The sequence below is a fragment of the Eptesicus fuscus genome, chromosome 8 (assembly GCF_027574615.1).
Source record: "Eptesicus fuscus isolate TK198812 chromosome 8, DD_ASM_mEF_20220401, whole genome shotgun sequence".
Classification (NCBI taxonomy): domain Eukaryota; kingdom Metazoa; phylum Chordata; class Mammalia; order Chiroptera; family Vespertilionidae; genus Eptesicus; species Eptesicus fuscus.
Genome location: NC_072480.1, coordinates 64,536,824 through 64,557,484, shown reverse-complemented (window position 1 = coordinate 64,557,484; position 20,661 = coordinate 64,536,824). Strand labels below are relative to the sequence as shown.

At 40.7% G+C, this 20,661-nt stretch overlaps 1 protein-coding gene and 1 pseudogene across 1 annotated transcript in view; both read right to left on the bottom strand.

The window, feature by feature from the left end:
* Positions 1-3,092: 3,092 nt before the first annotated feature.
* Positions 3,093-5,763, bottom strand: LOC114232354 (60S ribosomal protein L26-like; annotated as a pseudogene).
* Positions 5,764-13,506: 7,743 nt separating this feature from the next.
* Positions 13,507-20,661, bottom strand: part of TM9SF2 (transmembrane 9 superfamily member 2) — a 71,158-nt gene continuing 64,003 nt past the window's right edge. The window contains exons 16-17 of the mRNA XM_008143969.3: positions 17,280-17,451; positions 13,507-14,200 (exon numbers count right to left, since the gene is read on the bottom strand). Of these exons, the coding sequence (XP_008142191.1) occupies positions 14,133-14,200; positions 17,280-17,451 (240 nt within the window). The 3' untranslated portion in view covers positions 13,507-14,132. The remainder of the gene's footprint in view (positions 14,201-17,279; positions 17,452-20,661) is intronic.

Sequence of the window (20,661 nt, the reverse complement as noted above, 5' to 3'; positions counted from 1 at the left end):
CTTTGCACTGTGGTGGGTTTGAAGATGCAGCAGTATAATCAAATGGCAGTGTTGTGGTGGAGCAGAAAGAGCTCCGGCTGTAACAGACAGATCAGGTTGCTAATCCTGGCTTGGTCTATTGCAGGTTGTGGGGCTTTTCCAAGTTATTTAAACTCTCTGAGCCTTAGTGTCCTCTCCTGCAACAACTCTCAGGGTTGTGAGGATTGCGGTAACATATGGCAGGTGTGGGGGACACTTGGGTGTTTGGTCTGCCCAGCAATTTTCCCGTGGGAAATGCCCTTTTGGGAGTTGGTGGAGCTGTCAGTCACATGACCACCTTCTCTGCCACATGATTGATCCAGGCAAGGCCTGTGAGCCAATCCGACAATAAGAGTCCCATTTGGGGGGGTGGGGGGGGGAGGGAATGAATATGACTGGTGAGAAAAGGGTCTCTTCTGATGTCAAAAGCAGTAAGCACACCATAAACCTGATAGTATTACCATCTAGGCAGCTTTGGGGAGAGAGATAGCCTGAGGATACAGGTAACAGAGAAAAGCAGAGATGAGAGATGTAGCAAGAGAAAGGGAGAGAGAGAATCCTAATGATGTTGTTTTAACCCCTAGAGCAAACAGAGTCATCCATTGGACTTTTCAGCAATATGAGTCAACATGTATGTGTATATATGTAGCTTGAGTTGGGTTTTTGGCTCAGGAATCCAAGAGTCCTAATTCTGCAGGAATTCACCACACAGCTGACCAACCAGGGACTGGCCATGGCAAGGCTCTACCCATAGGGGGAGCTCCATACTGACACAGTCCAATGGAGACCCAATGGGACCTCTGTGGGCTCTTTTCAATGTGAGACAAAGAGGAACTTGATATTGGCAGCCATTACTGAAATAAAACGACAAGGGAAGCCAATATGCAGATCCATCAAGGCAATCAGACCCAGTGGCATTGAGGAGAAGCAGAAATAGTGATAGAAGAAGCAGAGATGCAGCAAAGCTCTGCCACAGGTGAGAGGAGTTCTTAGAGCCAGGAGGGAAGGACACCAAGGTTGGGCTGCTGGAGTGGCTGGGGTTACTGCTTATAGTGGAGGATGTTCCAAGACTCCATGGAGCCTAGATGTTGAGGTGACTTCCTTTCCTTCTTACTTCTCATTACCTCTCTTCTCTCATTCTCATTCTTTCTTTCACTCTTCTCTCCTCCTCCTCCTTCTTTTTGCTCCTCTCCTCTCCTCTCCTCTCCTCTCCTCTCCTCTCCTCTCCTCTCCTCTCCTCTCCTCTCCTCTCCTCTCCTCTCCTCTCCTCTCCTCTCCTCTCCTCTCCTCTCCTCTCCCCTCCCCTCCCCTCCCCTTCCCTCCCCTCCCCTCCCCTCTCCTCTCACCCCCCTCCCCTCCCTTCTCCTCCCCTCCCCTTTTCTTCCCTTCCCTTCCTCTCTCCTCTCTCTCTCTCTCTCTCTCTCTCTCTCTCTCTCTCTCTCACACACACACACAGACCACCTTCTCTGCCACATACTCCTTTATACTGTTTCTTCCCGATTGCAGTAAGAGATGCTTGTCCTCATTGTTTCTTTACAATAAGTGCTGTTACCTGAAGAAATCTGAAAGGGCCTTCGCTCCTACAACTGAAGGAGCGTAACCAACATCTCATCAGAGCTGCAGACCCATCTAGATCCAGCTACCAAACTGACTATAGGCTACCCTTTCCTGGATGTCTGCTGAATGCATACACACACACACACACACACACACACACACACACACACACACACACAGAGCAGGGAAATGAGGAGGGATGAGCCAGGTTGGGACACAGAGAAGCAGCAGCTGGAAAGGCAGGTAAGTGCTGTAAGACAGAGCATGGCCACAGATGGCAAGACATTCAAACTTTGCTTCTCAAACATCAGTGGGCATCAGAATCACCTCAGCTGGCTTGTTAGAACTCAGATAGCTGGGCCCACTGAGGAGTTTCTGACCCAGTAGGTCTGGGGCGGGGGCGGGGGGGGGGGACCCTAAGGATCTGCATTCTAAATACGTTCTCAGGTGATGATGGCACTGCTGGTCTGGGAACTACACTGAGCGCCGCCAGATTTTTAAAAAGGAGTGAGTGGCTAAGAAAATCAAATACCTCAGAGGCTTGGCACAAAGTAGTGAACAGATTGAGAAATTGTCTATGTTGTCAACCCAGAGAGCAATTTCCAGAGAATAGCAGATTTTGCTGCTTCCTATGCCTTGAAAAATTACCCCCCCCCCCCAAAAAAAAAAATTATTCCTGTCCCCTGGGAATACCCCACGGTCACCCTCAGAATCCTGCACTTTCAGCCAAAACCCACCTCAGGTTAAAGGCGTTCAGTACAATAAGGGCATTTGTGGCCTGAATCCACATTTCCGTAGAACGGAAACTAAACATAATCAAAGTCACTGAAAGGTGGTTAAGAGAGTCACCTCCTTAAAACAGCTATTATTTGTCCATCATCTAGTGTAGAGGCTATTAGGGCTGAGGAAGTGAAGGCTCCAGAGCTCCCTCGGGTGGATATTTTTATTTCAGTTCTGTACCCACTATTTACTGAGTATGGGCCATTATTGGTTGCCTGCTGTGCGTTTCCTAGGGCTGCCGTAACAAATTACCACAAGTCAGGTGGCTTAGAACAATAGAAATTTGTTCTCTCAGAGTTTTGGAGGCTAGATGTCTAAAATCAAGGGTCCACGGGCCCTGCTCCCTCTGAAACCTGTAGGGGAGGTCCTTCCTTGCCTCTCCCTAGCTTCTCACGGTTTTCTGCCCATCCTGGACATTCCTGGCTTACCCCTGCACCACTCCAATCTCTGCTTTATTCATCACATGCCTGTCTCCATCTTCATATGCTGTTCACCTCGTCTTATAAGACACCAGCCATTGAACTAGGGGCCACTCTACACTCAGCTTAACTCATTACATCTGCAACAATCCTATTTTCAAATAAGGTCACATTCTAGAGGTGCTGGGGGTTAGGACTTCAAGGTACCTTCTGTGGGGAGCACACAATTAACCCATAATATCTACTCAGGACTCTTTATCCCTTTCTCTTTCCTAATCAAACCCAGATTTTTCCAAAAGCATATTTATTTTTTTCAAGTTTTTAATGAAAGTTGTATATAAGATTACTTTATTCCTGCTTCTTCTCAATTGTTACTTCCTTGTATTTACCTTTTTCCTTTCCTACTTGGTGAGATTTGGCTTTACATTCAAGGAACATTTTGCGGTCTTTGTCCCCCTCTAGTCTAGTGATAACCACCTTGCTGGGGTGAATGCCCACATAAACAGTTGCATCATTAGCTTTCTCCTGCTGTACTTGTTCAATGGAGATGACCTATTTCTTCCTGTAAACCTGGATTACATTGCCAGTTTGATGCTCTTTGTAATGTCCTTGCACAACCTGAACTTCATCATCCTTTCGAATGGGCATGGGTCGAACACTGTACTTCCGTCTCAGCTCTTTGGCAAAAGGAGAAGACATCCTCTTCCTGCAAATGTGGGAAGGTGCGTTGAAATGCTTTTTATGGTTCTTGCTCCAGTCAGAAGTCACAAAGGGATTGAACTTCACTTTGACCACTGGCACTTCTACACTGGCCGAAAAAGGGAAGAGCCAAAAGCATATTAACTAATATATCTATGGGAAAAAATATCCAAGGTGAGATTTGGAAAACCCTGCCTATGTGGCAATGGCTTGTCCCAATAAGTCATCTTTTGTGCACAAGAGGTCCTTGGGGTAACTTAAAGGATATGCTCTTCAAGAGCTATGGGGAATCCAGGCAAAGCATGAAGCCTTTAACAGATGGGGACATCAACCCTGGCAGGGTTGATTGGAGCATCGTCCAGTACACCAAAAGGCTGTGGATTCAATTCCTGGTCAGGACACATACCTAGGTTGTGGGTTCAATCCCTAGTTGGGACATGTACGGGAGACAACCAATCGATGTTTCTCTCTCTCCCTTTCTCTCTTCTCTCTCTCTCTCTCTCTCTCTCTCTCTCTCTCTCTCTCTCAGAAATAAATAGCAAAACATATCCTTGGGTGAGGATTAAAAAAGAAAAAGATGGGGACATCAGAAGGCCATGTATAGTAATGACACTTCTCAGATCATTAGTTTGGTAATTATCTGCTTTCCTGGCTATTATTCCCATTAGATTGTGAAGACTGGCCTTTAAAAAAAAAATCTATCTTAGCTCTTACCATAAAGCATAACATATAATCAGGACTCAAATTGAATAAATGTTTTAAATATTGTCAAAAATGTTTATATTGTTAAATCCTTTTTTATGCCTCATTGTGAACTGTAATCTGCCTATTCCATAAAATGATCACTAAAATAAGGAGGGGTGAGGAAGGACTGTACTAAAGGAGCAGATTTTTGGCTTCCCAACTTGGAATCAAGAAAGTAGATGCAGACCTTAAGGAGCAGCTGTGGGTGGTCAAGCTGGGACTATGTTCAGAGTTTTGGCCACAGTAGATTAAATAAGACAAAGTGGCAAAATGCTGGACTATAGGTAAAGGGTCTGTTCTCCCTTAAGGCACCAAATAATAAAGGGTCCCAGGGATGTAGATGCAGATCAAGTGGGGCCCACATGGCCTTGGGAGGAGGCCAACTAATAAGATGACTTCAGCTCAGCCCAGGAAAGACAGACTGGACCAGACCCACTGGGGTTTGAGTTCAGGTACAGTTATGGATTAGTGACAGGTTCCTTCCCATTCATCCCTGGCCCGAAAAGTTGTATGTCTAGGAGTACAGGATCTTGTAAGGGGGCGTGCACCTTTGATTGTGTTTGGACTAGTTTAGATAGAAATAAAGATAGAAGTAAACTTGTAGAAAATGGACAGTCGTGCAAACATTTTCTCTCTCTAGCAACATCAATGAGTCCTGTTCATAGTAATGCAAAAGAATTTAGTCTGGTAGAGTATATCAATCTAAGTCTAAATCTCATTTGACCTGGTTTGAACATCTTACTGGTTCTTTCATTAATTTATGAGTTAAATAAAATCTTTCACATGTAAGCACTTTATATTTGTCTGAGGGTCATGATTTTCCCTTTCAGAATATTCTACTTTAACAGGCAAAGAGGGAGTCGTGGGTGCCTGAAGTCTCAAAGGTTAAACAGACACAGGTAACTATGGCGAAAACCAATGTCAGCTCAGGATGAGAAAGCAGACTGTTGGGGAAGGAAATTCAGGAGAGGTGAAATCTGTCATTGGACCTTTCCTATTCTCTTATATATCTCCTCTTTTATTATTTTATTTTATTTTTATTTTTTAAAATATATTTTATTGATTTTTTACAGAGAGGAAGGGAAAGAGATAGAGAGTTAGAAACGTCGATGAGAGAGAAACATCGACCAGCTGCCTCCTACACATCCCCCACTGGGGACGTGCCCGCAACCAATGTACATGCCCTTGACCGGAATCGAACCTGGGACCTTTCAGTCCGCAGACCGACGCTCTATCCACTGAGCCAAACCGGTTTCGGCAAATATATATATATCTCCTCTTTTAGAGGCCCCACCAGGATCTGAACTCGCTCCCTCCCCCAACATCCAAAATCCCTTCTTCCTTTCCCCCAGGACTGCTGCGTGCCCACAGACCGAGAGTGCCGTGAGTTCTCTCCTACCACACCCTTGGGCACCCCACCCACTTGGATCTCTCACCCTCAGTGCTTGTGGGGTGCTCACAGACTCCTGCAGCTTTGGCTTCCTGCCCTGCCCAGTACACACACACGGAAATAAAAGGCACGAACCAAGGGCGACACTTTGAGCATCACTTCAGTCAAGAGGCCACTTCACTTTTTCAGAGCAAGTAGCACAGCAGAGTGGCGGCACAGAGACCAATCAGTGTCCTCCCTTTACCTCTCCACATTATGTCTCAATGACAGTTGCCATTCAACTGCCACATCCTCTCCTATATTTGATTCATATTTTCTGTTCATCAGGAAACCAGTAGATCTGGGCTCCTCAACCATTAGGGCCCAGTCAATGAACATTGGTCAACCTCCAGTTGATTTCCACAGTCATCCCTTGCGTTGACTGGAAGGGACTTGGCTTGCCTCCTACCACACAACCAGCATCTCAAACCCTCAAAATGAACCACAGGTCAGCTCCTTGCCCGTGAGCAAGATTAGGGTATGGCACTCTCCATGCTCTTAACAACAATGCTAACATCCTCTCCTTCCCATAGTGGTCACAATATGGTTTTAAGAAAATAAAGACTAATATATTACTCTTTAAAATGCATATATAGAACATCTGGTAAAATCAGGATAAATAATGCAAATGTCAAACCATAATACAGGGTGGAGCAAAAGTATGTTGACAGTTCTGAGTACATGAAACAGTTTTATTCTTGTTTTATTGTTTATTACTAGGGGCCCAGTGCACGAAATTCGTGCACTGGGGGGGGGGGTGTCTCCTCAGCCCAGCCTGCCCCCTGTCACATACTGGGAGCCCTCAGGGGATGTCCTACTGACAGCTTAGGCCCGCTCCCCATAAGTCGCAGTCTGGCCTCCCTTTGTGAGAGACAACCGGGCTGATCAGGGAAAGGCACCAGCCCCATCACCCCGCTGCTGGAGCCACTGCCAGTCACCGCAGCCACCAAGGTGTTTTCATCAACACGGACTCCCGTCCCTTCACCATGAAACAATGACAACTTTCTTTAGGCATTTTCAAGATGTATCTATTTTCATAGGATATGACATTTCTTTCTTTCTTTCTTTCTTTCTTTCTTTCTTTCTTTCTTTTTTTTATCCTCACCTGAGTATATGTTTTCATTGACTTTTAGAGAATGTGGAAGAGAAAGGGAAAGACAGAGAGAAACATCAAAGTGAGAGGAACACTTTGATTGGTTGCCTCCTGCATGAGCCCTGACCTGGGCCCCAGCCAGGGAGGAGCCTGCAACTTAGGTACATGCCCTTGATCAGAATCTAACCTGGACTCTGCGGTTGGCAAACCAAGGCATTATCCACTGAGACAAACCGTGTAGGGCAGGTTATGACATTTCTTAGCCCTCCAGCAGCGGACCTTCGTTTTTTTCCCCAGGAGTGTGGTGGAAAAGCCCTAGATCACCTTTTTGAATTTTTATACCCAAGTTACTAAGAATATTACCAGTGGCATACAGGGAGCTTAGCCAATGAGCTGTCAGAAAAGGTGTTTCCTCTGTAGTTCACACCTATCTCCTTTGATTTCCAGCTCCGCCCCTGCCAAGGCCTAAAGCCTCCAGCCCTTGGCAGGGGACCCCCAGCTGGCTAGATATCCAGGCTCCGCCCCCAGCCAAGGCTGAAAGCTTCTGGCCAAGGCTCTGGCCCTGGGCATGGACCCCCAGCTGGCTCCAATCGCCCAGCTCCACCCCCAGCCAAGGCCAAAAGCCTCTGTTTGAGGCTCAGGCCCTGGGCAGGGACCCCCAGCTGGCTTCAATCGCCTGCAGGGGACCCCAGCTGGCTCTGATCGCCTGCAGGGGACATCAGCTGGCTCCCATCGCCCAGCTCTGACCATGGCCAAGGCCAGCAAGGGTAGGGGAAACCCAAGCCTCCCTCCTGCTCTCCACTGCTGCAGCCATCTTGGTTGGTTTATTTGCATATTCACACCTGATTGGCTGGTGGGCATGGCTTGTGGGTGTAGCAGAGGTGCGGTCAATTTGCATATTACTCTTTTATTAGGTAGGATTGTACTAGAGGCCCGATGCATGAAGATTCATGCAAGAATGGGTCTTCCTTCCCCTGGCTGCCGGAGCCACCTTTCCACCTTCCCACGCTGCCCAGAGGCCCAGAGCGGCTGGGGCGGTGCGGAACGCCTGCATCATCACCATGGCTATGATGCAAGCGTCCTGCCCCCAGCCACTCAGTGCCTGTGTATGCAAATTAACCCGCCATCTTTGTTGGGCTAATTTGCCTCCTCACTCCTGATTGGCTGATGGGTGTCATGAAGGTACGGTCAATTTGCATCTTTCTCTTTTATTAGTGTAGATTATCTTCCATAAGAACAACTGTAAACCTACTTTTGCCCCACCCTGTTTTTATGCAACTAGAACATTGGTAGGATCAAAGATAACTGTGGCTTAATATAAAATTACATCTTTACCCAATTCCCATTTAGCCTTTTGTCATACTAAAAGAATTTCACATATATCTACTCACATATAACTATAGCAACCTACAGATTAAATATTTGAATGTAAATGTAAGTCAGAAAGGATAAAATTACAGCTATTTCAGTTTTGAAAATAGGTCACACCTTCCAATGGTAGAGGGCAACTCATAAGCACCGTGAGGCCTGCTGTTCTTCCTTCCTCAGGGGAACCTTTAACCAGTACCACCTCGGGGTTAAGTTGGTGGGGAGCAACTCAGCCTTCTGGGACTACCCTGGGTGCCAGGACAGAGCAGGATGTGTTTGGGGAATTGCTAGAACCTGGAGCCTGAGCTGGGAGTGTGCTCTGAGGTACCTGATCTCCTGGGCTTCTGGCCACAGCCCTGAGGACAGGTGAGAGAAAACAAAGGGGGCATTCCCTTCAAACCAGCCCCGTGGTTGCTCCAGAGACATGAAGTTAAGTGACCTCGGTGGAGCAAGGTCAAGGGTGCTGAGAAGGAAGTGTACCCCCCCAATCTGTTAACACATTTTAATCCCCTCTCCCCCCATACAAAGCTCACTCCATGGTTACTCACAGGGCTAAAAAATGCAACCACCCTGACAGAGACGAAAAAACAAAATTCACACCCGAGGTAGACATAAACGATAGCGTGACTTCTTGGGAAGTTAAGCTTTGATAAGACTGGCGGGTGGTGGTGGGGAGTGGAGAGGAAGCTGGGAGACTATGCCTTGGGCTCGAGGCAAACTGGGAGGTTCTAGGATCCAAACTGCCAAGTGCACATTTTAGCCAGGCATCAAATTGTTTTGTTTTTCAAAGATGAGAAATCGGGGCCACATTTTTGTACATGTGACACACCATTAGCTGGGGTCCGGCAATGCTTTGGGTAGTTTTTGTCATCATGTACTGACTGCGGGTAGTTGAGCTTTGGAGCAATAGTTTCTCCTTCAAATTTTCTTCCCCAAACAGGTCCTAAGAGGTGGCTTATACCACTTTACATGTTAAATACCAATGAGGTGTCACTTAAGTATTGCTTTGTGCTAATATGCTGAACACGCTGTACACTAAAAACACAACCTCCAAAGTTGCTTTCATAAAACAAAACCTCACGCCCATTTTGAAACCAAATACTATTAACATTGTCAGTTAAATAGGTATCCACACACAGGTTTCAGTAAGTAGTTAAAAATAAAGGTGGAATTTCTGGAACGATTCACAGGAAACCATTAACAGTGATGTCTGCAGGGGTGAGAACTCAAGTGACTGAAGGATGAGGGAGACTTGCTTTTCTCTATATCCTTTTGTACATTTTGAATTGTTTACCATGTGCATGGATTACCTATTCCAAAGGAAAACATGAATTAAAGTGAAAATTAAAATAGGTATTCCGAATCTAAGTTGAAACTGTAAATACTGAATATCCCCATTAAAGTGCTTTTTTCTTAAACCTTCACAATAAAGGGAAAGAAGCTCTGCTGTTTTAAAAAAGCCCACCTCCCCCACCCAGGCATTTCAATAGCTGCGTGTCATTCCTTTAAGGAGCAGGAAGCATGTGTGGGAGTTAAACATGCATTTAATCATCCCTCCCCCCAACGTCCGACAGAAGTGTGGCGAGGAGGGCCATCTGTTTTGTTTGAATGAGAAATGACCCAGCATTTTGATTTCAATTAGCCTCTTTGTAGCTTTATGTTTGAGCTGCTTCCATGGGTAACAGTTCAAACTAAGTGTAGAGAAGAGCTGGCCAAGTTCTGCCAGTGCTGATTTGTTTAACAACTGTCAGCGAACATAGAACAAATGTACAAGACAATGTGGCTGGATGCACATTAAGATGTGTAATTTTTATGGACTCGAAATAGCATGTTCTGGAACCTGCGAGATAAAAAAAAAACCACAAAACACTGAAAAAGTATACACCCTAGTTTACTGCTGTACACAAGACAGTCCCAGTCAACATGCTACAACATAAATGTCTGACTGTAGCTTTAGCCAGAACAGCCTTGTTCACTCTGACCCACCCACCTATGGTTTTCTTTGCTAATAATGATAACCAAAAAGCTTTAGCTTATATTTAGGAAGGAAATTAAACTTGAATTCTATGTAAACAATGTCATTGATTGCAAGGTATCAATAAAAACTAGCTTTTAAAAGTGAATGCAATCTGTCATTCTTGACTTATATCTGTCGTATTTGTAATTCTTTTCAGAGAAATGAATGACCAGTTTATTTATCATGGTCAATACCATTCATGTGGCCCAGACTGTTTTTTTGCTAAAAATAACCAAAGGAAATAATAGAACCTTTTGGAGCTTGTGTTTTCTTCTTTACAAAATACATAATTCTTTATTAATGATAATGTCAAATTTAGCTATAGGTCAACGAATGAAAAGGAAAGAAGATAATTAAATGGGAAAATGAGCAGGCTGAAGAAATCCAATAGAACTTCTAAAGCTATAGGAAATGTGCAGATTTTTAAATATCAATGGTTTTTAGTGTTACAACTTCAAGTCACATTGAAGGAGAAAACAAATCAGTAGAAGGAAACAGGTTTGGTTCTATCAAAGTAAATATACCCGAGAAAGCAAAGTACTATTTTCTACATACAGATCTCATTGTAGGCATGATATGGGCACCATCTATTCTGGCTATAGGAGAAAAATACAGATATGGAATTACATTTCTTCATGACACAAGTTTACATGTTGATGACACACCAGAATGTCCATCCATTGGCAGAAGCTGAGGAAGAATGCATTCTATTAACAGTTACTTATTTTGTTCATTAAAAAACAGGCCTTGATAAAGCCTAAAGTTAACGATTTAAAAAACCTTTAAGACCTGTAATGCTTTATAATTTTTTAAAGTTTTTTTGTGACTTGTGGCATTACATTATCTTAGCTAGTATATATAAAAGTATAAGGAATTGATAGCACAGATTTCAGGTATTTTCAAGTTAGAATAAAGGTACAAGATGCCCATTTATGACCACAGAACAACTTCTGGGCTGTACTATGCACAAGCCCTGTGCCCCTATATGGTCTGATAGGCACAGAAAGGTCTACATTCACCTACTTCCCCAAAACTGTCTCATTACCTAAATAGCACTTTCCAGTCACTCCTTCCAATTAATGTACTGATTATATGCCACAAAACTTAAAGTGCAAATGTTAAATAGCTTTATTAAGATTACTTTGGCCCTGGCTGGGCGGCTGGCTCAGTGGTTGGAGTGTTGACCTGAGGGGCCAAGGTTGCGGGTTCAATCCCCAGTCAGGGCACATGCAGACATCAACCAATGAATGCATAATAGGTGGAACAATGAGTCAATATTTCTCACTCTCTCCTTCTATCTCTCTGAAATCAATACATTAAAAAAATTTTTTTTAAATTATGTGTTGACATTGTTTAAGATTATCAAATTAGTCAAGAGTTGGGACACTAAAAAAAAAAAAAGAAAAAAAAAAAAGACACAAATTCTGAAGTGACAGAGGAAAAAAAACCCAGAAGCACATGACTGCCTTTCGTGTTCATGGCACCATGACAACCAAGATAAGCTAGAGACCATATTCCAGTAAGCTTACTTATAATCTTAGTGGACGGTAGACAGACATCTGATAAATAATTACATTATAAACTATGAAGCAAGAGGTCTTTATTAATGAGGGTTTTAAAAAAACCTTCCCAAGCAGCTGAGGTTCACTGGTTATCTGAGCAATTCTGGTCCTATCAGAAGCAGGATAAAGGTCCAGGCCAGAAGCCCTTTCTCCTCTGCGGGGGAATGGGGGTGGGGGGGGGGGTGAGGGTGTCATTCTCCACAATGAGAAGCCCAGTCGCTGTGCTCAGAGCACAATGCAACCCAACTGTTCTCTTCCTGGGGTACACTCAAGCTAAGGACAAGGCTCCTGAGAGTCTATCAACCACCTCACATGCCTACCCAGTGTGCTTTTATCCCAGAGAACTTCCTAAACAAAACACAGCAGCTGACTTAAAAAGTCAGGATAAAAGTCATGGAGAAGAGGCCTTTTCTTCCACTACCTTCCTCACCACTGGTCTTGCCTTTTCATAGTCTCCTTCCTCATCCTCCCTCTAAGTCTTTTCCTTTAATACAGTACTTTTATTTTCCAATTGCCTCTTCATTGTTTAAGTGTGAAATATGGCTACTTCAAAGTGTAAAGAAAAAGAAAGTTACATTAAAACGGTAAGCTGACTATTTTAATCACTAAACTAATTGTTCACTGAAGGAAAAATAAAACTGAAGAAACTTAACTTGACCAACAAAACTAGCCTAGGGTCTGAATCTGAGGATTTTATAAAACCTTTATTTAGTCAACCAACCTATTGCAATGGTACCTTAACAGTATTATGTATAAAAAACTAAATATTCTGCAAGAGATATATGTTTGAAATTTATTTAAACTTATTTAAATTTAATCTATTTCAGAGGTTAAAAATAACTAAAGCTCCTTCGCTCTTTAAAACCAATAGGCCAGTTTTTAAAAAGGATATCAATATAAAATTCTTGAGCAGGAATCTACCAACATCATATGAACAAAAGAGAGTAATTTTAGTTGTAAGTTTAATGACAGTATCTGGTTTGCTTTCATAAGCAGCAAGCCCTGAGCCCCTAAAATGCAAGTTGAATATTCTCATAGATATATGCAGACTAATGTTTCTGAAATCCCAAACTTCTATATTCCACATAAATGAACTGCAATTAATCAGATGTATGTGAAAGAGAAATAGTTATTTCTTAACTCTAAGAAATAAAACTGTGAAATCCAAATTAAGACAATGTAATCGTAAAGAGGAAGATTTCCCAGTCATTGCTAATCATAAAAATCGACTTTTAAAACATAAAAAATGCAGCCTTGGCTGGTGTGGCTCAGTTGGTTGGAACATCATCCCATATACGGTAAGGTTTTGGGTTCGATTCCCATTCAGGACACATACCTAGGTTATTGGTTGGGGCGAAGATGGAGGGCAATCAATCAATGTTCTCTCTCACTTGATGTCTCTCTCTCTCTCTCTCTCTCTCTCTCTCTCTCTCTCCTTTCCCCTTTCTCTAAAAATCAATGGGCATATCCTCAGGTGAGGATTAAAAAAAAAACACATAAAAAATGCTGTATTTTTAAAAAATTGGTCAGAAACATAAAGTCCTTAATGACAATGTAGTAAAGGCCCATATCAACTACTAGACTTACCAGTACATCAATTACCTGGCTAGATATACATGATTAAAATTTCCATTACTGCCTAGTGGTAAAAATTTTAGATTTGTCACAAAGCCCAGGACACTGGAATTTCATTTAAATCAAAACTCAGAAAGTGTTACATTAACAAAAACAGTAAAATCTGATAAAATCGTATAACTCATTTTAAAACACCAATATTTACAGATTCCCTTTGAATATACAACAGGTAATGATGCAATGAAGACATTTTTACAATATTTATTAAGATAACAAGTTTATAAATTGAAGGACTCAGAGGCACATAGTTTAAAAGGCCAATACCATGGGAATAATGAAGTCAACACAGAAAAGAAAGTATGAACAATTACAACCAATACAGAATTTTTTTAAAAAAGCCACATCCCCCCAATAAACACATCATACGAATCATCCTTCAAAATTACCATGATAAAAAGTTATTTCCTTCAAAGAAAAATAATTCTTTCCACCTACCGAGCCTAGAAAATTCTATTTACAATGAACTGTGCGGCATTTCATTGGTATTGTTTAATGCGGCCTCCTCTATTACTGTCATTAGAAGTACTGAAAATTTTATAGCTATTGTATTTACAAATGCACATAATATTTAAATTTGCTCTTCATTGAGAACAACTGAATATATACTTGATCAAATCACATATAAATGTTTTAGTGTTGAAAACACATTTTGTGGGGAAAAGTGTATGGGAAGAGGTGTATTTAGAATTATACTGTTTCTGAAGGATTACTAGGCCAATAAGTCTGATAAAACTCAAGGTAGTCACAAAACAGATCTTTGTTGATGAAGAATTTAATTTATTTCTGTTTTAACTGGACACACCGGGCTTCTTCAGTCAACTTTCACCACACTGTAAATTTTGGTAACAAACCAAAAGCATGCAAAGAAGCCAATTGTTCCTATAAGAGAAAAAAGATAAATAAATGCTTTTTCAAAGAAAGCCTAATAATTTACACATAAATACTGATTTAAAATGACTGTTTCCTTAAAAAAAAAAGCCATAAAACTAAAAACTGTTACCTTCAAGGAATATACCATAGAGCTTTTTTGAAAAATATACAACCACCTGAAATCAAATTTCCTACAGAAATTGACAGAAAGAACTTTTTATACTATAAGATTACCTAAGCTTTCTATAATACGTTTTTCTTATTACATGCAAAAGACTGAAATTAAGATGAGAAGGATGACAATTTTCCTTTCCTTTTCAAGAATGTTTTATCATAAAATGGAAAGGTGCTATTAAAATTAATTCAAGGTCTGATATGACTAGCTTAGAGCATCAGATTCATAGAATAATTAAATGGGGATATTTTCTAAGTATAGTTATTGGGAATTACCGGTTTTCAAAGAACTATAATAAAATAACGCAGAAAGTTTTTACAAAGTGTTTAAAGCAATATCATTAGGATAATAATAAAGATGCATTCCCACTGAGAATGAGAGGTGGTGTGGTACCAGAGGACAGAGCAGATTTGTCATGAGGTGTGTAGAACATCTTTGGAGTAGGTCACTGAATTTACAAGCCCATTTCTTTATCTTGTTTGAAACAGAGATAATTTTATATGCCCTAGCTGCCTCCATAGACTGTCAGGCAGAGTACATGAGATGATTCATGAAAAAATATATGCCTTGATTTATAGGTATCTTCATCAATCTAGATTCCAAAAAACTGAATGCTAGACAGGTGAAAAAAATGAGGCTCCGAGGGATTGTCTAAATGGCCCCGTGGCTGATAAATAGGACCAGAACTCAAATCCGTTTTTTCTGACTTCAAGTGTAGTACTTTTAAAAACTATATCATGCTTAGATTTATTCAAGATAAATTTAGAGACTCTGTTTTGCAAAAGGATGTATATAAATTATGAAACTGCCTAACATATTTTTAAAAACTGAGAGGCACACCATTTTTTCCAGGATTACCCCTGAGAAACAGCCAACAGGTGGGGGTGCAGAAGAATACAGAAAGGGGACATATATACTCCTTGTGTATGTCTGGTTTTCAATATTGTTTTAAATGTAATATGAAGAAAAAGTATTAAAGGAGATTTTCTAAGTCAAGTGGGACATTACTATGGAAAGCTATAAATGTTATTATACTCATTCTCACAGCATACATGTACTGAGTACCTACTATGCACAAGTCACTGTTTGGGAGGATACACAGTACCTTTTGATTATTCAAAGGATCATTAGTAAGCTTCGCTAGGGATGAAGTTAGAATTAATTTCAGAAAAGTAATGATGAAAACATAAATCTATTTAAACAACCTATGTTTAAGAGAAGGTATGTTAAGAAGAGAAAAAAACATTTTATCACCATACTGATAACCCTAAGAATGTTTACTTTATTCTTAACAAAATATTTTTAGTATTTTATCTTTTTCTTAATATGGAATAGATATAATATAAATACTTAAAGCATTTTTCTTTAAATGACTGAATATTATTTTGTTTTGTAAAATAGACTGACTTAGATAAGGGTCTGGAGTCCTGAAGTAACTATGGGTATACCCCACTTTAGAAAACACCAACCTCATTATGTCTGACCAATGACCTGGAATACAGAATTGATGTAAGTGCCTGAAGCTTGTCATATACTGATATAGCAACAGGGGCACTTAAAAAACCCACTTAGTTCTCTTAAATGTTAACAGATGAGTAAAAAGTAGAACATTTCTAATTTAAATATTTTTTTCTTTTGGGCTCCTATATTTCCTCATATAGCATGCAACACAACCTTAGATAAAATTTTAGATATACATTTTTTTGTGACAAAGAAAGGTCCCTGAGTTTTATTTTTTTAGTTCAGTTATTCCACACATGCTTACAAGCACCCATAGGGCTCTAAGATATAGGAAACTTATCTTAGAGAAAAAATACATACATAAATACCACTATAATATACATTGTACACCATTAGGTACTTGAATTTTAAACTTGTAGTTTAAAACTTATAGAATAAGGGAAGTACTATGATTATCTTTTCTTGATATCATTTATTCTCAATCTCATCTTGACTTCACCTCTCCAATTTCTACTTTACTCCTAAACTTAAGTAGCTAGAGACTTTTACTCTATTTTTTTGAAACAGGCAAAATAAACGAATGAACAAAATAGATCCAGAGACATAGAAGCATGGAACAGACTGTTGAATATCAGAGGGAAGGCAGGAATGGGTAGGTAGGTGGGAAGAGATCAACCAGGGAACTTGTGTGCATACAGGCAGTCCTTGGGTTACATTGGACTCGGCGTACGTCATTTTGTGGTTACATCGCCATCTCCCATTTATTTATAAAAAAAAAAAAAAAAGTTCCATCATTTCGACGTATGTACATATGTGCTTTATGGTTTTTATTATTTATTTACCACAAGTAAAGGTCAGGAATTGTTATCTTTCTTTTAAATTTTTTTTTTGTTTCACTTCATTACTGCTGCGTATGTGCTCCATGTGAGTGACGTAGGTGCTTATGTAAGTGGGTTCTGACTTAACGGCAAAAACTGCGTTATGTACGCCGTAACAGATCCCTGACGTAACCTGAGGACCTACTGTATATGCATAATCCAAGGACACGAACAGTAGTGTGTTGAGGGACAGGGGCAGGGGGCAGGAGCAGGCTAAGAAGGGGTCAATGGGGAAAGGAAGGGGACATATGCAATAATTTCAACAATTAAGATTAAAAAAAAAAGAGCTTAACAGGGGAAAACCTTGAGATGTACTGGTCCAGGTACTCCAGTACTTTTAGCACAACAATGACCCTGTTAAGACTTCTTCCCTTAGCTTCTGTTTCCTCACCTTGGTTTAGTGATATTCACCACAAAGAGGGGCAGACCAGACTATACTTAGTTGCACTGAGGACTAAATATTGGAGTGCTGAGTAGTAGAAACCTTCTGGGTTTTATAGGGAAAATATTCATAAATAATTTGAATAACTGGCCTAAAAATTTATTAGTTAAAAATAATCATTTAAATTCTTACCTGTAAAAAGAAAAAAGATCAAAACCATTATCATGGTATAACCAAAGTACAGAATTGTACTTGCTGTTCCTGTGATCTGAAGTTTTGAAAAGAAGTAGTGTATGGCATATATTAAGAAATAAACTGCAGTAAAGCCACTAGTAAGGAACGAACGCCACTGCCAATGATAATCCTAGGTAGAAAAGAAAAATAATCAAAGAACAAGAATTAATTTCCAATTAATAGATAACATGTAGCAGAATAAAGTTACAAATCAAAGACAGCTAAGTGAAATAGCCCATAAACCTAATTTTTTATATTGGTTCCAGTCTTTTTCTCCTACTGAACTTTGTCAATTTCCCTCCTCACTAACGGGACTAAAAAGCACTCCCTGTCTTTGGTGGAGCTACTTAGTGCTGGCTAAAAACATGTGGAAAATCTTAAACAGTTTATGAATAATGAAGCGTTAAACTATATTTTAAAATGCATGCTTCCCCAAAAAAAGCAATATACTTTTTACTTAGATAATTCATTTACTTACAAGGCTTATTTACATTTACATAGTTAAAAATTAACATTACTTATCTTATAGTCTGGTCAACTATATTAGGAAGAAGATTAGTCTATTAAGGGGGTTTGAAATCCATTTTCAGTTATTACTAACACTAGAGGCCCAGTGCATAGATTTGTGCACCGGTGGGGTCCCTTGGCCTGGCCTGCAGGGATTGGGCCAAAACCGGCTCTCCGACATCCCCCAAGGGGTCCTAGTTTTCGGGTGACGTACCCCGGAATCTGGCTCCCTCCTCTCTTCTCCCAATATGATGTCACTTTCTCTCTGTATCTGTCTCGCTTCTTTCATCTCACTGTTCCCTAAGTTTGGCAGTAACTGACAGTTTGTGGGCATTTAGCTGCAAAATGCCAATTATTTTGCAAACTGGATTTACTTAGCCTGGAATCTAGTCGGCCTAGGGCAGGACCCTACTCAATGTCATGCTCTCACCCAGGCCCTTCTGCCCAGGCGGAGTCCTGTGGTGGCGGGAACCTCCTTCTTCCCACCTGAGCTGCTCCTTCACCTCCTTCCCTTCCCGGAGGTTGCCCGCTGGTGCTAGTCTGCCCAGAAGAAGGGAAGCCGTGGCCGGTTTCCCAACTGAGAGGGGTAGCAGGAAAATTCGCTGCCTCCATTGGAAATCAATATTAACACACTGCGGGCTGGTAGTTTTATTGCTAGCTTTACGCAGTGGTCAGATAAATTTCTACTGAACGAGTACAAAAAGCGTCTTACATAAATGTTAAAGGCACGCTTTAAAATTAAATACCTATTGCATTTTGAAGTTATTTATCACATGTTCTTACAAGCTAATATCTTTTTAAAAGAATTCTCGTGATTGGCCACAAGCCTTAGAACAGAAAACACGAGAATTCTTGTGATCCGTCTGCAATGTGTTAAGCGCAGGGGCCCGACGTGGGGACGCAGCGAGTAGGTACTGCACGTCTCATCACTTAGCTAATTGAGTCAAAAAGTTTCTGTAAGGGCCAGACCCACGACCTCTGCAATGGGTTAGAGGCCTGCTGGGGAGCCAGACCCGAAGTGGGGAGCCAATGGGCTAGAGGCCCGGTGCATGGATTCGTGCACTGGTGGGGTCCCTTGGCTGGCCCTGTGGGGATTAGGCGGAAACTGGCTATCCGACATCCCCCGAGGGGTCCTGAATTGCAAGAGGGTGGTTCTCAGGTGATGCACTCCAGAATTGGGCTCCCTCCTCTCTGGTTCCGGATGTGTCACCTAAGAACCACAGCTGCCAAGTCACCACAGCTCAGCAGTTCCTGCGTTGAGCGTCTGCCCCCTGGTGATCAGTGTGCGTCATAGCTACCGGTCGGCCAGTCGACAGTCAGCCGGTCCCTTAGACTTTTATATATATAGATAATTTAAACAAGGTGAGTTTAAACAGCTCTTTTAAACAGTTAAAACAGTTCTTTCATTTATTTATTTAATTTTTTTCCCCCCAGATCCTCATGTGAGGATATGTTTATTGATTTTTTTTTTAGAGAGAGGAAGGGACAGAGAGAGAAACATCGATCAGTTGCCCCACACCATACGTATGTGTGCCCTGAATGGGAATCGAACCTTTTGGTGTACAGGACAACGCTCCAACCAACTGAGCCAACTGAGCCAGGGCTAAAGCAGTTCTTACTTTTACATAAAGTGGCTTATATCTTAGCAGGAGATCTGTGAAAGAAATACTTCACTATCTCTTCTACCCTTTTGAGTATGTGAAAAATAAATATATTTGAAAAGCATACCAAGATTAGAAAATCCAAAAGAACCCACACAAAAACTAACAAAGCTAATAAACAAATTCAGCAATGTTACAGGATACAAAATCAACATGAAAATCATTTGTGTTTCTCACACCAGCAATGAACAATTCAAAAAACAAACATTTTTCACAAACCATTTACAACAGCATCCAAAAGAATAAAATACTTAGGAATAAATTTAACTAAGGAGGAGAAAGACTTGTACAATGAAAACTACAAAACATTGCTAACAGAAATTAAAGAAGACTTAAATGGAGAGACAGCCCATGTTTATGGATTAGAAGACGTAATATTGTTAAGATGGCCATTCTCTCCAATGTGATCTACAGATTTAATGCAATCCCTATCAAAATTCTAATGTTCCCCACCCCCCCTTTTTTTCCCCAGAAATGGAAAAGCCGATCCTCAAATTCATATGAAATTGCAAGGGGCCCTAAATAGCCAAAATAATCTTCAAAAACAAGGACAAAGTTGAAGGACTTACCCTTTCCGATTTCAAACTTACTACAAAGCTATGCTAACCAAAAGTGTGGTACTGGCACAAGGATAGCATATATACCACTGGAATAAAATTGAGAATCCAGAAATAAACCTATACATCTATGGCCAATGGCCAACAAGGTTGCCAAGATTATTCAATGAGGAAAGAATAGTCTCTTAAACAAATGGTGCTGGGAAAACTGGATATTCAAATGCAAAAGAATGAAGTCAGACCCTTAACTAACACCATATACAAAAATTAACTAAAGATGGATCAATGACCTAAATATATGAGCTAAAATTATACATTAGAAGAAAACATAAAAGTAACCTTAGATTTAGGAATAAATTCTTAGATATGGCAACAAAAGAAAAAATAGATAAAAATCAGACTCATCAAAATTAAAAACTTTCATGTAAAGGATATTATCCAGAAAGTGAAAAGACAACTTACAGAATGGGAAAAATATTTGAAAATCATAGATCTAATAAAGATCTAATATTCAGAATATAGAAAGAACTCTTACAACTCAACAAAAAGATAACCCAATTTATAAATGAGCAAACAAATGGAATAGACATTTCTGCAAATAAGATATAGAATGGT